Here is a 22,587-nt window from a genome sequence, read left to right as displayed (position 1 = left end):
CAAGTTCTTTTCTTTTTTTTTTTTTTTATATTTATTACATCGATGTTCTGCAGAATTTATGGATAATCACTAATTGCGACATAATTACTAATGATTTTGTTTAGTATCCCAATTCTTCTTTGCATGGAATGGAAGCCTCCTATTATGCCATTCTTTCTTGAAGAAAAGGGGTTTATTCTTGAAGGTGTCATGATAACTTTGGTTAAGGTCTTTCATAAAGGGCCAGTTCTACTAAAATGTAGGATATATGAGGAAAGGGTAAGAAAGCTTACTAAATGGCACTAATACTTTGAGGGCACATAGTACTGCACAGAATATGGATGTAGCAGTACATTGGAACAGGATCTAGAGAAGGCCATAGCTGTTGTCAGAGAGCCACCAGGATGGAATAAGTAATTCAGTGCACCACTGTTCTGCTTGTAATCATGCTAATATGATTATTTCCTAAGAAACACTTTGAAGTTATAGCAAAGTTATATTCAATTTATAAGTAAAAATGATAATACATTGCAGTGCCATTACAATTAGTGTGGCTTTCTTCTTTCTTTAGTAGCCTCCCATTTCTGTTCTTCTCTGAAGGAACCGCAGAAAACAAAGGGAATGTTGCAAGATGATTCTGCCAGTGTTCAATTCCTAAAATAAACAAATGGAAGGAGGAAGTTGATATTTCATTTAGTGCTCTGAGGTGTCACCTAATATTGGTATGAGCAAAATGCTCTAAGAAGAAAACCAACCAACACGTGATTGTCATGTCCCTTGTAAAGTTACAGGTACCTTAAAACATGTCCAAGTTAAAATCTGGGCATGCAGAGCTTCTGTGTAGCACGGTCAATTTGTGTCTTTTAGCCATGATCTCATACAAAAGGATGACTACCATCATTAACTCCTTGATGTTTCCATCCCTCCCTCTTCTGAAATTCTGGCCATGGTTTGATTTGATAATATTCTTATCCAAACAATTTAAAAAATAACATGATGAGCTGGAAGGTGCCCAAAAAGGGGAGGTGGCACCTGTTATCATCCATAGTCCTTACTGATTCTGCCACTGACTCCCCTGAATGTTCCCCTGCCCCAGGTGGGCACTATGGCAGTTTGAGTTCTTCAGTGCTTGCCTGGGGAAAGCCCTTGGACTCCCTGTCTTAGAGGTGAGGGATATTAGTTCTTAGATAGTTGATGTCTGTGTACCCTGTCAGGGTTGCTGAATGAATGGCAAACATCACATCAGCCTGAGTTTGTCATGTACTGTCCAAGCAATAGAGCTGTAGCTGACATCTGCTCCCTTTCATTAAAGCCTTTGTTGCTGGAAGCTTACAACTAAAGAGATTACTGAAATAAACATCTGGCCCTTAGGAAGAGAGTAACAGGTTGCTGTGTGGAGTCAATTGTAAAAGCTCTTTAAAAATCCTGTGCAGAGATCTTATCAGAAGGTTAGGTAATTGAAAACTGTCATGTTTAGATTGTGCTGTGTTGTGCAGACAAGATCTTATTTTTGTGTATTTATAGAACATTAAAAAAAGACTCACATGTGCACATGCACTCATTCTCCAAGGAGAGCTGAGTAAGGGTTTTCCATAGTAATCCTAATCACATCAGTAAATTAATGTCATCTGTTCTAGAGAACTGAACTGCCATTTTCAGGAGGGATGCTAACAGCTCATTCTCCATGGCATACAGTCAGTAGCAAACTGCTGATTCAATGTATTTAAATGATGATTTCCCCACTATTACTTGTAAGAGCAATTATGTTGCCCCTTTTGTAAGAATGGAGAGATCACAATCATATATTTAGAGAACATTGACAAAGAGAAACAAATTCAAACAGCATGCCAATAAACTAATCATTAAGTGCTGTCCAATAATCAGAGCATTTTAAAAAAATCTGTGTGAAAAGCAGTGCAAGCTATATGTGGATGGGTTCCTTGTTTCTCTGCTTTTTGGTGTGTTAAGGATTGGTTTTCTGTTTCTTGGTGTGGTAAGCAATAAGGATTTGTGTGAGATGTTTGACAAGCTCACTCTTTCTCTTGTTGCAAACTAAAAGCAAACAGCGACAAAGCCAACTTGCTCGTTTAAATAAATTTACTGGAAGGATTTTTTTTTCACAGTTACTGTCTTTAAAATGTCATTAGATATAATGTTCTCCTAATCTCAGCTGCAGTAACGGATGGACAGTGTCTGTATAATTGCTAATTGTAAATGAAATCAATTTTGTGTTAATGTTTTACTTTGACCCAGTGCCATCATGCTTGTGTTATGTTCCCTGAAGCACAAATAATTATTTATGCGGATCTGCCATACTGCCAATTTTAACTTTGGTGTGCAGTAAATAGTTTCTCCCAGCAGTGACAGTATTTATTTAAACAAGCCTCAGTGTACCTGCTTAACAAAATGCTGAGCCAAATTAACTATGGCAGTGTCTGTAATCACATCACTACAGTGGTCTGGTTTCCCAGCACCAGGAATACAGTACATTTAAGGTCTCCACATCACAGCTGAGTACAGCTACTGCTGTAGCCAAGTTGAGCTTTGTGAACTTGGTAGTTGCTATTGAGAGAAGAAGCTACCCTGGAAGTGGCATTTCTAAAGGGGAGGGAATTCCCAAGGACCAACAGTTTTCCTACTGGAGTAAATTGGCATAAAACCCTGCATAATTTCTGTGTAATCTAGACAGAGTTCTCCCGTCTTTGATTAATCTGGTTTTAAAGAGGTGAAAAGCAACCACAGCACCTTTTAGTTTCAGGATAAACTGCCAGGATTCAGATTTTGAAATCAAAGCTATGTAGGTGTGAGGCTTATGTTTTGTGGTGGGGTTTTTTTGTTCTGTTTTGGTTTGGTTTTGTTTTGTTTTCCTTCTTTTACCAGCATACTAAGTGGACAATATCACTTGACTTTGCTGATTATTTTAAAACTTTGTGTAAGATGCATTTTAAGATAACATAAGGGGCCTTAAATGTGTGAGACTAAAGGTCCATCTAGCCCAGTTTTGTCCCAACAGTGGCCACGAGCGTATGCCTAGGAAAGACTACAAGCAAGTCAAGCATATAAAATCCTTTGTTGAGTATTTTCACTGTCTCTAGCTATTTTTCTCACTTTAATGTATTTAGCAATTCTTATTGCACTTCTCTTTCATAAACGTCAGCCTTCTGGTGAAGCCATGTAAACATTTAGCATCTTTAGTGTGTTCTGGCATTGTGCTCCATGGGTCCCCTGAGCTCTACATCCAGTACCAACTGTCCTGCCACCACAGTGAGCTTCACAGCCTTCCCCCCATTACCACCTGGGGTAACTTTTGCTCCTGAAGACCTCTGCAGCCACGGTCTGCCTCTCTATCCCGGCTGAGAGTCACTCTGCAGGAGGAGGGAAAGCAAAGAAGGGCTTTATGCCACACAAGGCCAGCAAGATTTTGCTTGTCTGTAGGTGAGCTCTTGAAACTTCTGTACAGTTAGCTTTGTTTATTTTCAACAACTCAAGAGTTTATTAGGTCAGCTAATCCATTCCCCAGTAGCTCTGAGAGCATCTTTAATGCTGTAATCGTTCTGGTGGTGAAACAGAGGGGCTGTATCTTGCTCAGACTACTTGGCGGGTGATCAAGCTGCCACTGAATTTAAGGGTGAGGAGCCAGGCCTAAAGCAGTCAGATGGCTGTTATCCTGTTAGGAAGCCTTTTCTGACTTGAAATAGTGTTTTAGTTACCTTGTTTGTACTCCTGTCACTTCTCTATCCCCTCAAACCATCCTGGGATACCGTTTTTTCTCCTAACTGGCATTTGTCATTCTTTGGAACATTTCATACACTCGTCTTTGTGATTTATCACCTGTATTTTTGGCTTTTCAACTTTTCCAGAGGGATTGAGCATCTCTGCGTCACTGATGATTCATGTTCATTGTCACTATGTCCCCTTAGTTTTAGTAGCCTTAATCAGCCACTGATGTTGCCAGAATCTTATATGTTAATAATGTGTAATTAGCAGCTCTGGAAAATGCCAAGAATTATAATTTAAAGCAATATGGTAAAAACTGTATTTGTGCCTTTTGAAGTGGGGCAGTGGGTGGCAGTTTGTCGTGCTTGTGTATTTTTAGGGTAACAGCTGCTTTCTGAATGCCTCCAGGGCAGCAGTGGGAGCCACTTCCTTGCACAGGGGCGAGACCCGCGCTGCTCAGCTGATCCCAGCAAAGCCGCGGCACCCGCTGGCTTGGTGGAGCCGCTTGGGACAGTGACAAGGGGATTGTAGTAACGTGGTAGGGGTGGGGAAGCCTGGTGCAGAAACAAGGAACCACTGCCTTGACAAAACCAGCAGATGGTGATGGTGGTGTTGCCCTTCCTCTGTGGGAGGCAGAATGTCCCACAGAGTTTTTCCAGGTGGAATCTGTTGGCTCACAAATGAGTTGGGCTCTTGCCTGTGTATGAAGCTCTCAGCCTCCACTGAGTTTGGCACCATATTCCTTCTTCAGCCTCTGCATCTACTGCTGGTAGCAGTGGGGTGTTCTTGATGTGAGACAAGAATTTTCATGTCCTCATCCATGGATTTAGTGTCTTTACATGTGGCCCAAATTTGCACATGCTTTCTCTCCTTCTAATGGTAAGGTCAAAGGCAGGATGTTTTTGGAACATCCATTGTCTCACCTGCTTTACAGGGAAAGCCAGGGATGCCCACTTTGAACTCCTACCACATGCCAAAGCACAGCTGATGAGTTCTTGAGATCATGCTTCTCAAAAATCTCTTAATAAATTATCATACTAAAGTGACTTCTTTCAACTTGTATAGCACTATTATGTGTTTTTTGTGACTTTTTTTTCGCATTTGAATATTTTGGGATCAGATGTTTTCATTTCAGAAATTAGTAGGAAAATTCTCCTATTTAAAATTTTACTGCTACTTTATCTAAAAGAATAATGCTTCTTCCTTCCATCCCCCATGAAAGTAAGAAAGTGTCAGTAGCATTTGAGTATGTTTTGCAATGCAGATATTTCAAAACATCGGGGAGATTGCTTCTGGTGGATAATCTCTTGTGGTTATTAAATATTCTGCTCCTTTTAAAATGAATCAATCACTGGGTTTTGTGCTCTTTCAAACATACACTTACTCAGTTTAGCTCATTGTTTAACCTTCACAGTTTTTTTCAGTAAGGGAATCCAGGTTTGGTAATCTGTAAAACTGTGGAAAAGACTTACTAAATTAGGCCTGGGTACTTCTGGAAGTAAAAATTGATAACTAGCTGTTGCAGAAAGCTTTTTATGTTTAAGTTTTAAATTACTTTACAGATCTTAAGGTAAACAGATGTTCACAGATATTGGTGGATTAGCTGAGTCACGAAGTCATTGTCAGAGCCAGGAATGGAGCCTTATTTCTTATGACATTATTTTCAGGCTGTGAATCCTTCCCTGCCCTGTTTTTCTTTCCAATTTATTAATAAAGAGTGAAAAAACTGTGGTCTTAGAGTAGTGACAGTTTTAGAACTAATTGAAGTACTGGGATGAAGACACTTCAGGAGAACCCCAGAATTTGAAAGCGGCAGTGAGAGATGATGACTCACCTGAACAGAGAAGCTTCCTTGGACAAAGTGTTGAGAGAAACAGGCATCTGGGGGCTCATGGAAACTGCCTCTGTGCTTAGGAGGAAAGGAGGGTGCTTCTGGCAGGGAGTGAAAATTATGTCTGTCTTGAGCCATGCTGCTGCAGAAATGCTCTCAAGAGCTGCCTGCCCACAGGTTGGCTGCTTATAGTTTACAGAGCTGTAATGAGCATCTTCAGACAATTTAAACCTGCCCTGATATTAAAGGGGGTGAAGGGGGGTGTGCCCTTGTTCTTCTCGCCGATCTACTGCTCCCCAACCTTCAGCTCCAGAGATAGTGAGACTCACCTGTAGATGAAACCAGTAGCGAAAACGAAGGTGTTTTTCTCAGTCAGATCAGGTGCTGTCTTCACATGGTTGCTTATGTAGCTTGTGTCCCTCATGGCTTTTCATCTTCTTTAGCAGAGTCAGACTGGAATTTTTCAGGTTTAATAGTGTCCATGCAGTTTTTCAAGTCTCATTTGTAGAGGTCAAGGGCTTAATCAAACATCCTTATGCCAAGCTTCAGTATTACTTATTAGTCCTCTAGCTAGTCAATGATTATATTGTCCCTTTTTAATCCATGGCATTGCTGGGGTTGCTTTCAATACTGTTTCAGCTTATGCCATGGCTTAGTTGTGAGATCTGTGTCTTTTATTTGGATTTACTTTCTGGCTATTAATTGTAAGTTTATGTGAATTTAGAAATTAACATCAGTTCATCACTTCTAATGATGTTTTAAATTGATGTGATAGTGTCTGTTTCCTTTGTTTAATTATATGTTTAATTTCAAAGTTATGTGGAAGAGACCATACCTAAAATTAACAGTGAGAGAACTTAAAACTGTGCCTGATATATTCATATGTTAGCATTTAAAACAGTAATGATAATGGTTCTGTGCTCATAGTGATAAGCAGCATCTGCCTACAAGTCTGTTTGCCAGTCTATGATGCTGATCCTTGCAGGAGATTCTACCTTCCTTTGCTCCAGAACTGCTTTATTCCTAGAAGTCTTTCGTTCTCCTGGCAGTGAAAGCAAATAAACTTGACTCTTCCCATAAAGTGAAGTGAGTAGATGGTATTCATTGGAAATTATGTATTGCTCATAGAGAACCATGGAACTGAAAACCAGACAGAAGAAATGCGTGCGCTGTCAATTCTCTGTATATACATAGATACAGACACATGTGTGAAAGCTGGAAGGATTAGTAGACATAAAGCTGAGACCTGGAATACTGACTTATTGCCCTATCCTATAGCACAGCAATATGCCATGTTTTAAGACAACAATGAAAAGCCATCTTAAGAAGGTTTGTTCTTTCTACTTATGTCAGCTAATATGCCAGAGGCCTGGTGACCATCATATACTCCTGCTGGACTCTCTGTGTCTTTCAGGGCTGAAGCTTTTAGTACAGAGGATTAAGCTGGGAAACTGCCTCTGTGTGGCTATGATTGTTTTCTGGGCAGAGGGTATTTGAATGACTATGCAAAGTATCACTTAGCTGGGACAGTTGTGTTCACATTGGTATAGCAGTATATCATTATGGAAATGCTAGTAAAGCATCTTTGTCTAGTGCACCATAAAGTTTTTAAGAGAAATTCTGCACATCTGCAGGATGATTATGGATCTCGTGGGAGGTATATTATCCTTGCTATGGTGAATATGTATTTTCTGCCTGAGCAATCTTTTCTTTTACATTGGTAGAGAGGGAAAAAAGAGAACAAAGAGAAGTAAAGTCTTCATCTGCAAGCACACACTTTCCTTACAGAGTTATTTCACAAAATATCAACCATCCTTCTGAAAGGATATAATTTGTTATATCTTATAATTGGATCTGGCAGGTGGGATGAAGGGCTATTCAGGGATTCACACTGTATTGTGAAGACCCAGGGAAATACTGGGAAGCAGAATGCTTGCCCAGACCTTTTTTTCTTCCTGCTTAGGATCTGAGAAGCCAAAATGTAAGCACAAGTGGATATTGGCTAGGCATGAGGAAATTCTGGTTGGAAGATAAAAGAAGGTTCCTAATCTTTGCATATCCTGTGATGGCCTTCCAGCAATAGCCAGGTCAGAGAAAGATTTCTGCTTTTCAATTAGAGCTTCTTCTGTTTGTCTTACATGGTCCCCTGTGATTGTGGGGTGGTTTGTGAGGTTACAGGTTCAAGATAAGGCAGGAGTGGAAGGAGACAAGTCGGCAAAGCAGCTGCTGCTGGGGAAAAATTGAGGTCAAATTTCAGGGAAAGTACCTGAAACTGTAACAATGAGACATGAGCTCTCAAAAAGTAATGAGATTAGAGGTTGGGAGCCAAAAAAGTGCAAACTTTGGGGCTCAGGTGCATTGGGAATGACTGTCACACAGATGGGGAGCATGTGGAGGCACAGAGACTGCCTGTTCCTATTCTGTATTGAAAGCATGTATGTGCACAGTCAATATTTAAATTCTCTTGTTGAATGCTTTCAAGTTAAGTGTTACTACTAATCTTAGCTATTTAGAGATAATTGCTATGTAGTGGTGAGCACATACCTTAAATTTCCTGACATTTACAGAGTATTTTACATGTCAGAAGTGGTTAAGTAAGGATTAATATTTCCATTTTGCAGCTACGAGGTGGAGGAAAAGAGTCTGAACTGGTTGCTTTATTGTTTGCTAGTGGTCATAGAGGAAATCTTTGTGAAACCACAAACAAGAGCTGAAACTTATTGGCTTCTTACCATATGTGAAATCCATTCACTAACTGTGCTCTGTTTTTCTCTTTTTCCTTTGAAAACCAAATATTGTTGGCTCATTGGATGATAGAAGAGTAACAGGTGTTCAGTGCAATAAACAAATCTGTAAAAGTAGTAGTAACACTTTGAGATCAGAACCTGATTTTAAGCAGCTGAAACCTAAAAGGAACCTAATCATGGTAACGAAGCTTGGTTTTTATCTTTCTATACAACAAGTTTCTTTATGCTAACATTTTATAATTGACTATGACATTGTCCAAGGCTGAGATATGATTGCTGATTTCAAAGGATATGATGATGATGAAGTCTCTCTTCTACCATAGAAGAAATAAGGAGTTCAGCTGCCTTAGGACTACTTCTTGGAGTTTTCCACATTAGGAAGTATTTTGTTTGCTAAAATGCAAATTGGAAACCCAGTTAGAAACTTACTTGCATTGTTAGGCACTTAAATACCTTCAAAATATACCCACAATAGATTTCCTTTTAATGCAAGTCCATGTTTATATTTTTCAGTCAAATAAAGTGGTGAAAGATCCTGTAGTTTGAGAATTTCTGTGTTTTTCTTTGCCATTGTAGCTGGTGATATCATTGTGGTTTAGAATAGCTTTTAGGTTTGCATAGGAGCATATGGGTAAGTATCAGTATTTTCCTGATCATTATTACTTATCACCCTTTAGCCTAATATGTGGTGTGGTAAGACCAATAAGGCAAAGACGAATACAAATGTTAACTTTTTTTTTCCTTTTTTTTTTCTCTGTAGGATTACGATGGCTTTTTTGAATCAAAGGAGAGCAACACTGTCTTCTCCTTTCTTAGGCTGAAACCTACTTTGGCATCAAAGGTCAGTGTAGCATTGTAGACTTTTCATGGAATTCTTGAAATACTGAGACTGAATTTTCTTTGAACTGAAAGAACTCTGTGTGTTCAGATGCACTACTGCCCTGATCCATACCTTGTCCATATCAACTTCATGCTAATGAGGTAATTGAAATGGTTGCCAAGAAAAGCAAAGCATTTTAAATGAAACCAAGGATATACATGGGAGTTAATTTGAGACAGCAGATAAATGAATTTTAAAGAATACATTCTTCACATTATCAATCTAAATGGAAAACAACTGACTTTACTATAGCAGGAGACAAAAACTAGAATCTTAATCACTGGAATATCAGCGGTTTAGGTCACCAAAATATCTTACTGGGCCCGCCTGACATAATAGCTCAACCAGGACAGCATTTATACATTGGGCATTATTTTTGTATTTTAATGCTGAAGTGCTGGAGCAGTCAGGAGTTATATCAACTTTGTGGATAAGAATTCAGTTTTAACAAATACATATATATACAGATCAGAACACAAAGCCAGATAACATCCTTCTGTTGAGAGCGGTATAATAGAGGAGACTTTATTGACGTATGGAAGCCTGGACACTTGTTCAAAGAGACTATGGTGCACCTTTGGGCAGTAGATCAGACACATAGGAGAGGATTTTTCTTCCCTTGACTACTGTAGATATAGCTGCGTTTGGTAGTAATACTGTTTCAGGCCTGGACAATAGGTCTTGGGTATTTATAACGTTCCTCTTCTGCCAGGAATTTATTTATTTCTGTACCTCATGAGGGACAGGAGTAGGAGGAACCTCAACAGGGAACTGCAAAAGCAGGTTATTTTGGCAGCCCGCCTCACTTCGTAGCTTGAAGAACTAGTCCTAGGAAAAAGATGACGTCCTACTACAATCAGAAATAGCAGCTTCTGTGCAGCTCTGTTCCTGGGAAATAACCTGTTGTAGGCCTGGAGGAGTGTCTCTATAAACTTGGCCAAATCACTGCTTCAGTCTGGTAGTACTTCAGAGTGAGGCATCCTCAGCTGCTCTGTGGACCAGGGTTAGGGGCACCTTCTATGCAAAGGTCAGACTCAGAAGATGAGAGTGTATTCACAGCATTAATAATATTTTTTTTTCTTTCTTTCTTTTTTTTTTGTTTGTTTTTGTTTTTAAATAGGGGTCAGAACCCTAGAAAACCTATCTGAAGTATTGACAAGCACATCTTCTGGATGAATGACCCTGTTCTTCAGCACACAACAGCTTCCCTAATGGATCACTGTGATAGAGCAAACACGCATCATTAGTAGTAGACTGCTTGCCGTGAGACGATGCTCTCCAATAATGTGGACTTAACAACACATATATGAAACAGGATTAAGGCCTGGCTACTCATCTTCCTTTTTAAAAGCACTCATTGTTGATGTTTCACTTATGTCTTTGGGTTGCTTTTGCAACTGGCACTGGTATTCTAACAGACATAATATGTTTGAGAATAAGGAGTGGAAGCGTAGGACTTCTGTCATTCGTGGATATCCTTATGTAGTCAGATTCCTTACCTTTTCTAATCATTCCAACTACTGTAGTTGAAATTAGCTCATCATGATAGTTAAAGTGCTGGTGGTTACTAGAAAGCTTGTGCTGGCTATGATCCAGAAGGTAAAAATCACCAATCTTAAGATCTCAGCCTAAGCCAATAACTGTCATATTTTTCCTCTACACCTGTTTCTTGTGATGTTTATGCTAGGTCACGTTTATTGTAAGAGACCTGGGCTGCTAACCCTGTTCATGAAAACTTGATTTGTCTAATGATGCACACTGCAACTGACTGTTTAAAAACAGTTATCATGAAGGAGGTGCCAAAGTGAAATATTTTGACATGGTTCCTGTTCCAAAAGCAGGTGAAATGTGCAGCAAAATACTTGGTGGAAGATAACTAGGTAGTTCAGAAGAAAAGGTCTCATAGCTAATGTTAATATTAAGTTATCTCTTAACTGAGAAATGCTCAACATCTGAAGTTGGAGCTCTAGGGTTGAACTGTCTTAAAATTAAATTTTGCCAAAACCTTGAGTTTACCTTCAATAACACACAGCTCCACCATTAGCCCCATGACCATCGGGAGGATACTTTGAGAGGCAGCGGTCAGTTCCATGGGTGGTTAAACACTCTACCATGGTGCAAGAGCACACCTAACTCACCCAGCTGTTGTCCCGGTTATATCCCCAGGTGTGGAAATGTGGAGGTGCCTCTAAGACAGTGAGAAAGCTGAGCATGTGCCCTGCTGGATAAGGCCACAATGGTCAGCTCAGCTGAGGGACAGGAGCCAAGTAAAGGAAGTGGAAATTATTCCAGTGGGACTGCATTGATGCACATAGCAGAACTTAGGCCCATGACTTGCCAATAACCATTACAAAATGCATTCTAGACAGAAGTCAAATTACATCATGCATTTTGAATCAAGTCTGGCTATGAAAATAACAGCTATGCTTGAATGTGGCTTTTACTCAAGTGATTTCATAATGACAGGGTAGTGCCATTCCACTAAATGTCCTTATGTCTTTAGGTAAGTGAAAGACAACCATCATGTGGGAAAGCTTCTTTGCAATCACAGCATCACTCGGACTGTGTGGCTTGAAGGAAGACAAACTTGTAAAAAGCGTCAGAAAGCAGCACTCTCTGTGCAACAAATCACATGTTCTGTTAAAATCAGTAACAGTGACATCCAAGACATGTTAGTTGGAAGGGACATCTGGAGGTCATCTGGTCCAACACTGTCAAAATGATGTCTAACACCAACACCAGCTTGGATCAGATATGGATTTGTCTAGAATAATGTTAAAAATATCCAGAGATGATCTCATAACCCTCCAGATAATCTCTGCCAGTGCTGCAGTACTCTCCTGGTGAAAACTTTCTTTTAACGTCCAGCCTCATCTGCTAGGCTGTAATTTGTGGCTGTTGCCTTTCCTTTGCTATGTTTCCTGGCACTCACTGGCACCACCCTTTTTGTAACTGCCCTCAAGATAGTTGTAGGCTGCCATCAGATCACTTCTGAGCCGCCTTCTTACCAGACTAATCAAACCTGGCTTCCTCAACCTCTCTTTACAGGCTGTGTGCTTTACGCCCCTGGCTGCTTTGCTTTGGTGGATGGTTACTCTTTCCAGTTTGTTCACATCCCTCTTGAACTGGGAGAAGGTCCCAAAACAATGTTTTGGATGTGGCCTCATCTGTGCTGAGTAGAGGAGGATAATAACTTTCCTCAGCCTGCAGGCCACACTTCTGAAGTAGCGCACTGCATGCTTTCCCCTCTTTGCAGCAAGTACGTTGCTGGCTGATGTTCAACATGGCATTCACTAAAATCCCCAGGTCTCTTAAGCAAGGGTATTACTCTGTCAGTCACTCTTACAGCCCATACTGATGCTTCACCACCCCCAAGGGCAGAACTTTCTACTTGTCCTTATCAAACTTTGTGAGGTTTCTGTTAGCCCAGTCCTCAAGGTTATTGAGATGCCACCGTACTGACGCTCTGCCAGCTATCACCAACCACTGAAGCAGGTTCAGGTGTTGGTCACAGATTTGCTGAGGGTGCACGTTAGTTCATCATCCAAGTCCCTGCTGAAGATGCTGAACAATAGGAGAACTGTAGCCTCTCAGATTTTGGACAATGGCTTGCTCGCGTCTACAGAGGTATGACACAAACAATGTTCATGATGACCAGTGGCTGGAGTAAAGAACTGGTTACCTTCCTGTTAGTGTTGTCTCAGCTACAAACTGCTTACAGCTGTGTGTCTTTTCCCTCTTGTACAAAGACAGGAAAGCTTTAAAAAATGCAACGTTAAAGGAGTCCATCCATAAATCAGTTTCTGTTTGGTTCCTCTGGTGCCTCCTCAGCTCAGTTAAAGGGCTAGGTGGAGCAAGTGCACACACAGATTTCAAGTCCATGGTTGTCTTTACTGGTCAAAATCTTTGCTACAGCACCTTCTCTAGAGGAAGCCTGAATGGGAGTTGATAACATGCATATACAGGTATGTATATACATATATGTATGTGCATTTTTAAGACTTATGTTGTCTGTGGTAAGTTACAGTGACGTTCTTGTCACCTATCCCATATTGTCGTGAGACTTGAACCTCCCTATAGGAAGGGTATGTGACACGAGGTGGAGCTGTACATTGTTAACTTTGCCAAGTTCAATGTAACTATCCCTAAAAAAAAAAAGTTAAAGAAAAATATTTAACTTTGCAAATTAATACAGATATAAATTTACATAATTATGCAGTTGATTACAGAGAAGCCATCCTGGATTTATCATGTACTTGATATGTTGTAAACTTTGAGAACTTCCTGAAGTCCCAGTTTCTAAAAACCCAGGCTTACTGATGTGAAAGGCAAAACCACATTGATTTCTCCAGGGGTGAAAGTAGTTTCACAAAACTCCTCTTGAATTTTGATAATTGCAGAATAGCAGCCTCCCGTTCAGTGGAGAGCTAGTTCTGTTACAGCTGCTAGATTATTTCAGAGCACGCATGTAGGCATAATCAGTTGTATGGAGGACAACACTAGCTCCAAAGATATCCTGCTTGCTTGCATGGATTGGCAGTGTATGTCCCTTAGAGTACGTGCTTTTGAATTATAAGTGGCTAGTTTTTTTAAAAAAAAGTACACGTGTTGCTTGAATGTGAATTTGGTCTGTTTTGTGACAGCCTTATTTTTGTAATTAAAGCAAGTAGAGATCTAGTTTGTTACATAAGATGATCTGGAGTTTTTTAAACCAGTTTTGTAATAATGAAATGTAACTATCAGGTAACTGAAAAGGTCTGTGGAAACTAGAGCCATTTATTGAAAGAAGTAGCATAATCTTAACTCTGTTTAAAAAAAATTGCATGTAAAGGAATGTTTGAGAACCAAATGATCCCAATCTTTAGCTAATACTTGTAACTACCCCACTTTTTAAAAGGGAGAGCAGTGTGAATTAAACTGTAAATCTTTGTACCTAGCTGAAGTTGCTGTGTGGGCTGCCGTGCACATGCACAGTCACTGTATCAGTGGCTTTGACAGAGGTGGTTTTGTTTGTGCCACACAGTACTGGATAGTGCCTTGCCAGAAAGAGGACTGTTTCTTTAGGGTCTTCTTAGATGTGCTTAAACTTTGAACTGAGAAGGGGGTAGCTTCTATATTGCTATTTTTTTAATAATGCAGGAAATTGATATTGAGGCCTGAGTCAAAAGACACATGCTTTGTAAGGTTGAAACAGTTTTTGATGACTCTTCTGAACTCTTGATTTCTTCTTAGTGTGGCTTTTTTTTTTCCTTGTTGACTGTCTAGAATCAAACTGTCCAAGGGAAGTGGACCTGGAGTAAAGCCCCTAAATCCATGTTTACACTTTAAAATAACTATCTGATTCAAGTGTTGAGCAGCCCAAATGCCATCACTGAAATAAAGAGGAGCTACCAAGCTCTCGGTGGATTTCTTGGTTGTCCCTCCCTGCCTTGTCCCCCTGCCAGGCCATTTATGTAGGGAGTCCAATTCTGGGAATACCACCATTCAGAAGTAGGACCCTGAGACTTTAGGCAGTGCCTTGTGACACCTCACAGGAGTGCCAGAGTGGGGTCCTCACCAGGGAAGTGCCAAATCCCATTAGTCTTCCTTCAGTGGCTTGTCCACTGGTTCCCCTAGACCTTGCCGCGGGAGGAGGAGGGAGCCCCGCACAGAGGGCGGGAGTGGCAGACACGGTGCGGGCCGGTCCGTGGCTCGCTGCCGGCACCCAGGGCAGATCCAGCTTACTTCCTTCTTCCTATTCTTCACCTCTTCCTCATGTGCTTTGTCCTGTCCTGTGTAGACCTACCTGCATGCAAAGCTTCCACTCCCGGCCATTTGTAACATCCCTGTGAGGTCCCAAACGCAGAGCTGGTGTTCACCTTCACGGCGTCAGTGTTTCGTAACCCAGTGGGAGAGGGAGCACGTTGCATCCTAGGCTGTGTACACGTGGAGTTTTAAATTCTGTATTAAAACCGTGTTCATCTAATAAAAAAATGTAATTCAAAAAAGACACTTGGACTGTGTTGTATGTACAAAGAAAACAATGGAAAAGTAAGACTTTCTTCTTGCTGCAGCTCCCTCTGGTGACAGCCTGGTGCTTTGGCTCGGGCAGCCCCTGCAGATGGAAGTGCTGCTGAGCTCTTCACCTGGGATGGGTGAGCCTGATTCTTCAAGATGCTGAGCACCTCTGGTCCCTGTTGACTCGGTGGGAGTTGCAATGTGCAGAATACCTGCTGGGTTAAGGTTTAGGTCCTCCCCAGATAAATAGCAGTAAAGAAAAAGTGATTTATTGTCTTCCATTTTTGTGCTTGGGTTAGTTGATAAGTACTATGGAAATAAAGGATGGGTCCTCTGGGATGGCTTGGGCAGTGAGGTCAGGAATTTTTCACATGCTGAAGTTTTGCTCCTAGGGCTAAAATATTAAGGAGTGCTCCTTTTTCTTGTCTGAAAGGAATCAGAATGGTTTGGGTTGGAAGGGACCCAACCCCCTGCCATGGGCAGGGACACCTTCCACCAGCCCAGGGTGCTCCCAGTCCCGTCCAGCCTGGCCTTGAACCCTTCCAGGGAGGGGGCAGCCACAGCTGCTCTGGGCACCCTGGGCCAGGGCGTCACCCCCCGCACAGGGAAGGAGGATTAAATAGGTTCCCACAGAGGCACAGCCACCGTCACTGACAGGCTCGGCCCTGGCCAGAGGTGGGTCCGACTTGGAGCCAGGGGAGCTTTGAGAAGCTGCTCACAGGGGACTGCTGTATCCCCCTCCCCAGCTACCAAAAACCGCCGCAGAAACTGAACACACCAGGGCAACAGTCAAATATTTGTGTCTTAAAAATAATGCCACCTCTCTCCTCTAGAGGAGTTCAGATGCAAAGCCAGCATAGGCAGGCACAGTAGGAGAAATTCCTTCCTTTGTGTCCGGGGAAGCAGGCAGACCCTGACCACCCCACTCCAATCCTTGCACTTCAGGATGGCCCCAGTGGGGTCACTCCGTAAGGGAAAGAGCCCTTAAATGATGCTTCTGCCATCCTCAGTCACACAGCAGCCCTGGGGATGCATCCTGCTCCCTGATGTGTGAGAGAGAAGGTATTTTTCACATAGCAGGAATAAGCAGCATACTGATTTGGTGCCTTCTTGAGCCTCAAAGATTTTACACCTTGTCCAGGTGCTACCTCCTATAACTGCGCTGCACAGAAAACTTTTCTTTGTACCTCTTTGGAGATCAAGTGCACTTCCACTGAAATCAATGAACACTAAGATGTGTAAAACAAGAATTGAGCCTACGTGTCCCTGCATTACGGCACCTTCCATAAAAAAACTTGGCAGAAGAAGTTGTTCTGCTGGCAACCAACAGGAAAAAAATCAGTAGCAGCTTGGGGTTTTGCCTCGTTTCTTTGAGTGAGGCACTTCAGTGAGGTTTTGCAGACACCTCGCTGTGAAGTTCCAGAGCTGAGAGTGCAGCAGGACTTCCAGCCCTGGCTGCCAAACAAAAGCCACGGCTGCTTTTCCCTGTGCCTCCCAAGGGGACCGGGCCACCGCCTGCTGCGCCCACGCACGAAGGATCTGTTTCTCCAGTGTGTGACCAAGGGAGTCAGACACGCATCAGCGCTGACAGGGAGAGAGACCCGCAGATCAGGTGCCCGTGGGGAAGCTCAGGTGAAGAACACAGGGCTGTAGCAGGTGAGGTTTGCTGAAGGTAACAGCGCAGGTGTGTCCCAGCCTGCTCCTCCAGCTGCTTCTAGCCCATCCCTCCTCCTCTCTTCATTAAACACTTCCAGCTCGACACATTCCCGGTTGGAAAATGGTAATTGTCAGATGCGATGGCTTTTACGTGTATTTCCAAGATAACTTCAGCCAACATTTTTTCTTCCCTGTAAATTCGTGTGCCAACTTCTCTTCCACAGGGAAAAGCCAGAAGAGCAGCACGCCCAGCACTGGAGGCAGTGTGGGCACAGCCACCGCGGGGTCCTGCTCTCACAACACGTCAATACTGGCTTGTCCTCCCTCTGCTTGCAAAATCCATCCCATGGAGCCTGCAGCCAGGGGTGAAGCAACACTAACAGCTCTTTCTTTCTTCGTTTTAGCTCAGCTTCTCATCTTTATTTTTTTTTATTTTTTTTTTTCCCCCCACCGTTTTATGTGCTTAATCAGGGGAGGAGGGAAGAATGTAGGTGTGAAGAGGCAGAAATGGATGATGTACTGACCAGCCGTTCAGATGTGAGAACTAACAAAGCTGAATCACTCTTTAGCATGATATAAGCAGCATAATAACGTGTTCAAATACACAACTTTTATCATTTAACTATAAATTGTCTAATTAAAGCTGTATGTGGACAGGAGTCCGGTTCTTTCCGCCTCAGCTTCCTTTGCCAGCATACCCATGTTGTCCTCTTCTGGATATTGCCTGATGACTGCCTCTGCTGGGAATGGCCCTTGCAGAGCCCTTTGGTGATGTCACCTGTCTGCAGGGGTGACGTGGCCATATGTCAACTCCCAAAGAGAGGAAAGCTGCTTGCTGAGCTGCCTGTAGCCCCCGAGCACTGTCCCTGGCCGGCGCTGTGACCCGTGCAGGCTGGGCATCCCCCTGCAATCCCGCCGTGCTGAGCCCTGGAATGGCTGATAATGCCTCTCACCGCTGCCCCCTGAGCTAATGGTCTTCCCACTATGAGACTTTTATAATTGTTGGCACCACTGCTATCATTTTCCTTCAACACATTTTCTTCCCTGAGTTTTCATAGCTTTACACTCTTCTGGTTTTCTTCCTGGTTTTGTTGGATATGTTTTTTCTTTTAGGTATCTTCTGTGAGTGGCATAAATTTGAGTTTAAGCCATGAGAAGGCTTCTAGGTCAAGATAGCTATACAGAATTGCTGTGAAATACACTCTTGAGTCATTAAGGAAAATTACTGTAGCATCAACACTGCTCCATCCAGGCTATAATACTTAAGCCCTAAGTGGCCATCTCATGTCCTTTGGAGCATTCTTGCTCTGAGCAAGGTGTGGGTGTCCATCAAATCCACTTATACCTACGGAAACCTACAGAGGTGATGGCATTTCAGTGCAACAAAATTTCATGGTCTACACTAAATTGTCAACCTAGAGGAGATCTCTTGGTTTACAGAGCCAAATCCTCTTCTGTTTCTGTTGTCACGGAATCTGTTTCATAAAACTACCCAACTTCAGCTAAAAGCACCAAACTGGTTCTGGGCTGATATTTTTTTCCTTTGGTTTTTTTTTTGACTCTGCTATGCCAGTTGGAAGGCTGTCTTAAAATTCCACTTCTCTTGCACCAAAAAATAAACCTGCTTCCAAATTTCAGCAGAAGTTTGTTCATGGCCAGCTTATCTCTATCGCCCTTGTTGTCCTTTTATTTAAATAAGTCTCCCTCGCAGGAATTACCTGTCATAGGTGCTTCCATAGTGGTTTTCTCTACTGCCTTATCTATGCTTTTGTCAGGCGGAAGAAGCAGCCAAGCCACTGCAGAGTCTATTTCTGCTGCCAGTGCCAGAGACATCCAGGGACAACTGAGGTCCCTGGGATGAGGAGATCTCTATACAGCAGCATGGAGTAATTCCATGAAGCAAGTCCAGAACGAGCTCTTTAATTACTTCAGCTAGCAGAATTCATAATTTAGAGGTGATCCTGATACTTGCTTTCAGTGCCTTGGCAGAAGTGTTGCCATTTAACAGTTTCTCATTTTAGCCCTGACTGAGCTATTGCTCCAATTTAGCATATTTCCTGGGCATATTGTGTGGGCAGATGTAAGAACTGTGCTTACTAAATACATGAATTAAACATTCTCTTGGCAGACTTTAACCTTCGCTTAACTGAAAGGTGTCAGAAACATCGATATCTGGGGATGTGCTCCCTGAACTTACACCAGCCGCAGGAGTGAAACCGATCTTGGAAAGACCATGAGTAGCCAGCTACCTCTTTAAAATTTATTTCAGTTTAATATATAGACATATATATTAAAAAAGAGTTGGTAGAGGTAGATCCTGATTCCCCACTAATTCGAACAAGGAACGTGACTCTCCATGGCAGACAGCAGTTACCCTGACATAAAAACCTGTATGTGAGGGGCCTGAGACCTGTCGTGGTTGTGGCTTTGTTTGTATGTGCTGTGGCGAGTGGGATAAGGGCAATGGCCACTTTTCCCCGAGCATGTTCACAATCTGTCTCCTGCCTTTCAGCAGCCAAGTGCTGCCTGCTGTTGCTCCACGGGGCTCAGGCTCTCCCCTTCCCACTCCTCTGCCGGCTCTCGCTGCTGCCTCTCCTTCACCTCCCGGCGCAGTCCTGCTGCCTGGCTTTCCTGCACATCAAACCAAAATCACTGTGTTTGCCCCAGAAATCACTCTTGTGGTATTTGCTCCAGCCTGCTCCCTGCACGCATCCCTCAGCAGGCTCCTACAACTGAATCCTCCCTCCTTTTTACCATCTTAGCTGGGCTTCCAGCACATTCGTAAACGTATTTTCCAAGTCTTCTCGTTTTACACCTTATTGTGTCTTCTAACACAGCCTCTGTGCCAGAGGCCTCTTCCCTTTGCCTCCCTCCCCAACTTCACGTCGGTCTCCCTGCCTTGTGTCACCATCTGAGAGGTTATGAAATATGTGGGATATTTTGAGATATGTGATAAGGGGAAATGTAACAAACATCTTGATCGTCTTCTTCCCAGGATAATCAATTGCCATTACAAAGCACCACCCATCAGAAACTACCTCTCACTGTGTTAGCCAAAACCCCACAGAGCAGATATATCACTGCTCCGAGGGGTTGCTATGGACTTTATGTTCTCCAAACCCCAGTGGGACAGATGCTCTTATGGTTAATAATAATAATAATAAATAATAATAATGATAAATAACAATGATAATGATAATAATAAAAAAACCCAAACAATAACAACAGTGTTGCATATGTCCTAAAACCACTGAGAATAAAACATGAAATTGTGGCTGCTTCAGCATTTTTTCCCTACTAAAGACTGGGGCTTGTTTTGATCACTGTAAATTTACAGAATCTTCTTTACCACAAAGATGTGCTTGACATCTTCTCAGGGTTACCTACAACCTAAAGTTTAAATTAATCTGTCTTGAGGGATAGTGATGGTTGAAACTATAAATACATTCCAGGTTTTCTTAGCTTCCTCTATCCCACCCAGCTATGGGATATCTGCATCACGACATCTGCTTCTTAGCAATGTCTTCAACTGATTAAAGAAAACAGTCCTTTATAAAAGATTGTCTTACAGACACTGTAGGGGATCAACAAAGGCAGACTAAAAGATGGTTACACCTTCTTAAAGACCTTTTAGTCATCCCGGGGGAATAAAAAGATGGAGGGATAAAAAGAAGGTGAAGTTAAAGAATGAGGTCTCTAGTGAATATGGTCTTCACATTAGAAATGTTTAGAAAAACGTTGATCACTTCCATTGTATAATGCAATGATGGAAAACAAGCCCACACAACAAATAAATGATTTATTTCTCACATTCTCCTTAAATGATAGAAGCCCCAAAGAGAGTAGATATGGTGTCCATTTTTTTGTGCACTTTCACCCACCTTATTTTTCACTGAGAAAGGCGTTAATGGAAAATTCTTTTACCAGCAGCTCCATTAATAATAAACTCACCCTCATATAAATTAGCGTAGCAAGTGGTTGAATAGCCTTTTGTTTCTCCTGCACCTCCTTATCTGTCTGTTGTTGAAGATCCTCCTATAACACCATCAGCACATGCTAGCAGGGTGTTTCCCATCCTGATCAGGGGGATGCTGCAATCCTCCTTCCCTCACCTCTGAGGAGAGCATACCAGCTTTGGGAAAGCCCCTCCACATTAGCTTGGTGACCTGGATGGCCCAGTCCTATCAGCACATAGCGAGAAACTGTATTACCAACCACTGGTAACCCACAGGGAATTTGGAGACTGGCCTTTTCAAAAAATTAGGTCACAGATTTGCCTCTCAGCTTGGTTTGGAGGACCATCTCCGTTGGTGCTGCCACGAAGGGTCAGTTGCATAACCGAGACAGTGAAGCCAGGGAAGGGGAAGGAGGAGGGAAGAGTCTGGCCCAGGCATGGGGGGGTGTGGGTGGGAGCGGGGAGTTGGGGTGCTCTGTCTGTCACTGACATCTAGAGCACAACGCTGACCGTATGGGTAATCTGAAGCATTATAAAGTAACAAAACCCGGGGCATGACGAGACTTCCTTTGCCCTGGTGCCGCTCATGGGCACAGTAGCCCTTGCAGCTGAAACTCGTTGCCTTTCCAAACTGGTGCTCGCTCTGCCTTTAAGCATTTTACCCAGTTTGGACATTGGCATTGCATTGGTTGTTGCTGGTGAGACACTAGCACTTCTGCCTGCTACGGGGGCCTTCTCATCTTCCTCTCCCCAGTAGACACCCAAAATTTAAGACTGACCAAACCAACCAGCACTGATGGATGATTCCTAGCAGGAAACACACCAACAGTTCCACAGGCTGCCATCACCCACCATGACTGTGGAGTCCCCAGGCTTTATCCGACTGGGTGAAGGAGGCCAAGCACCATCAGAGCCCCTGTGGCTCTGGCTCTGAGGTCCATGGGTGCCTGCTTGGCCCCTTGTGCTGAGAAAGGTGTCAGCAGAACACTGTGGGGTGCTGCCAGACACCATGAGGTAGATGACCTGTCTGCTGGCCCGCTGAGCTGGATCTGGGGGGGGCTGAATGGGGTCCCTCAGGTTGGAGGAGCAACCGGGAACATTACGAGATCCTGTTGTCATCCATTTGTATTATGAATATTTTGCGCCTGCCTATAAAAATATATGTTGTTCAAGCCCCTTTTAATGCAAGGCAAGACAGCTTTTTAAACGAAAGAAAATAATTAGGGAGGCTCCTGGGAAATTAGTTTTAATTTTAGAGACATATTTTCACAGTAAGCTCCTCTTCCTGGCACAGCTAAAGATGAAGATGAAAGTTATTATAGACAGGCCACCTTCTCCATGTCTTTCTGACAGCACCAAGCTTTTGAAGATGTAGAAAACAACGGAAGAGGCTGAAACAGCAATTCAGGCCATTTCCAGAAAGGCTTAGTGGGATTATTTTTAACTGTTTGCAGCTTTTTGGGCTGGGCTGGTTTCTTTTGCCCCAGGAAGCAATCAGTAATCACTTCAAGTGAAGGAGCTGCTTCTTCTGCGCCAACAAGGGCATCACCAGCAGAGATCAAGATGTCATTATCCCACTCAGCACTTGTCAGGCCACACCTGGAACACTGTGCTCAGTTTTGGTCCCTGCTATACAAAAAAAGATGTGGACAGGCTGAAGAGGGTCCAGAGAAGGGCCACAAAGATGATCAAAGGACTAGGAAGCCTGCCATGTGAGGAAAGGCTGAGAGAGCTGGGTTTGTTCAGGCTTGAGAAGAAAAGGGAAGACTTTATCAGCTGTTCCACTATTTAAAGGGTGGCTGCAAAGAAGATGGAGGCTCCCTTT

The 22,587-nt window shown here is 42.7% G+C and overlaps 1 protein-coding gene across 1 annotated transcript in view; it reads left to right on the top strand.

The window, feature by feature from the left end:
* SH3BGRL2 (SH3 domain binding glutamate rich protein like 2) overlaps positions 1-15,141 on the top strand; it is a 47,600-nt gene extending 32,459 nt beyond the window's left edge. The window contains exons 3-4 of the mRNA XM_042803469.1: positions 9,035-9,115; positions 10,275-15,141. Coding sequence (XP_042659403.1) covers positions 9,035-9,115; positions 10,275-10,289 — 96 coding nt within the window. The 3' untranslated portion in view covers positions 10,290-15,141. The remainder of the gene's footprint in view (positions 1-9,034; positions 9,116-10,274) is intronic.
* Positions 15,142-22,587: the final 7,446 nt, after the last annotated feature.

This window comes from Tyto alba, unplaced genomic scaffold, assembly GCF_018691265.1.
Source record: "Tyto alba isolate M040663 unplaced genomic scaffold, T.alba_DEE_v4.0 Super-Scaffold_40, whole genome shotgun sequence".
Taxonomy (NCBI): Eukaryota; Metazoa; Chordata; class Aves; order Strigiformes; family Tytonidae; genus Tyto; species Tyto alba.
Note: the sequence above shows the minus strand (reverse complement) of the source record. Positions and strands in the feature narration are given on the sequence as shown.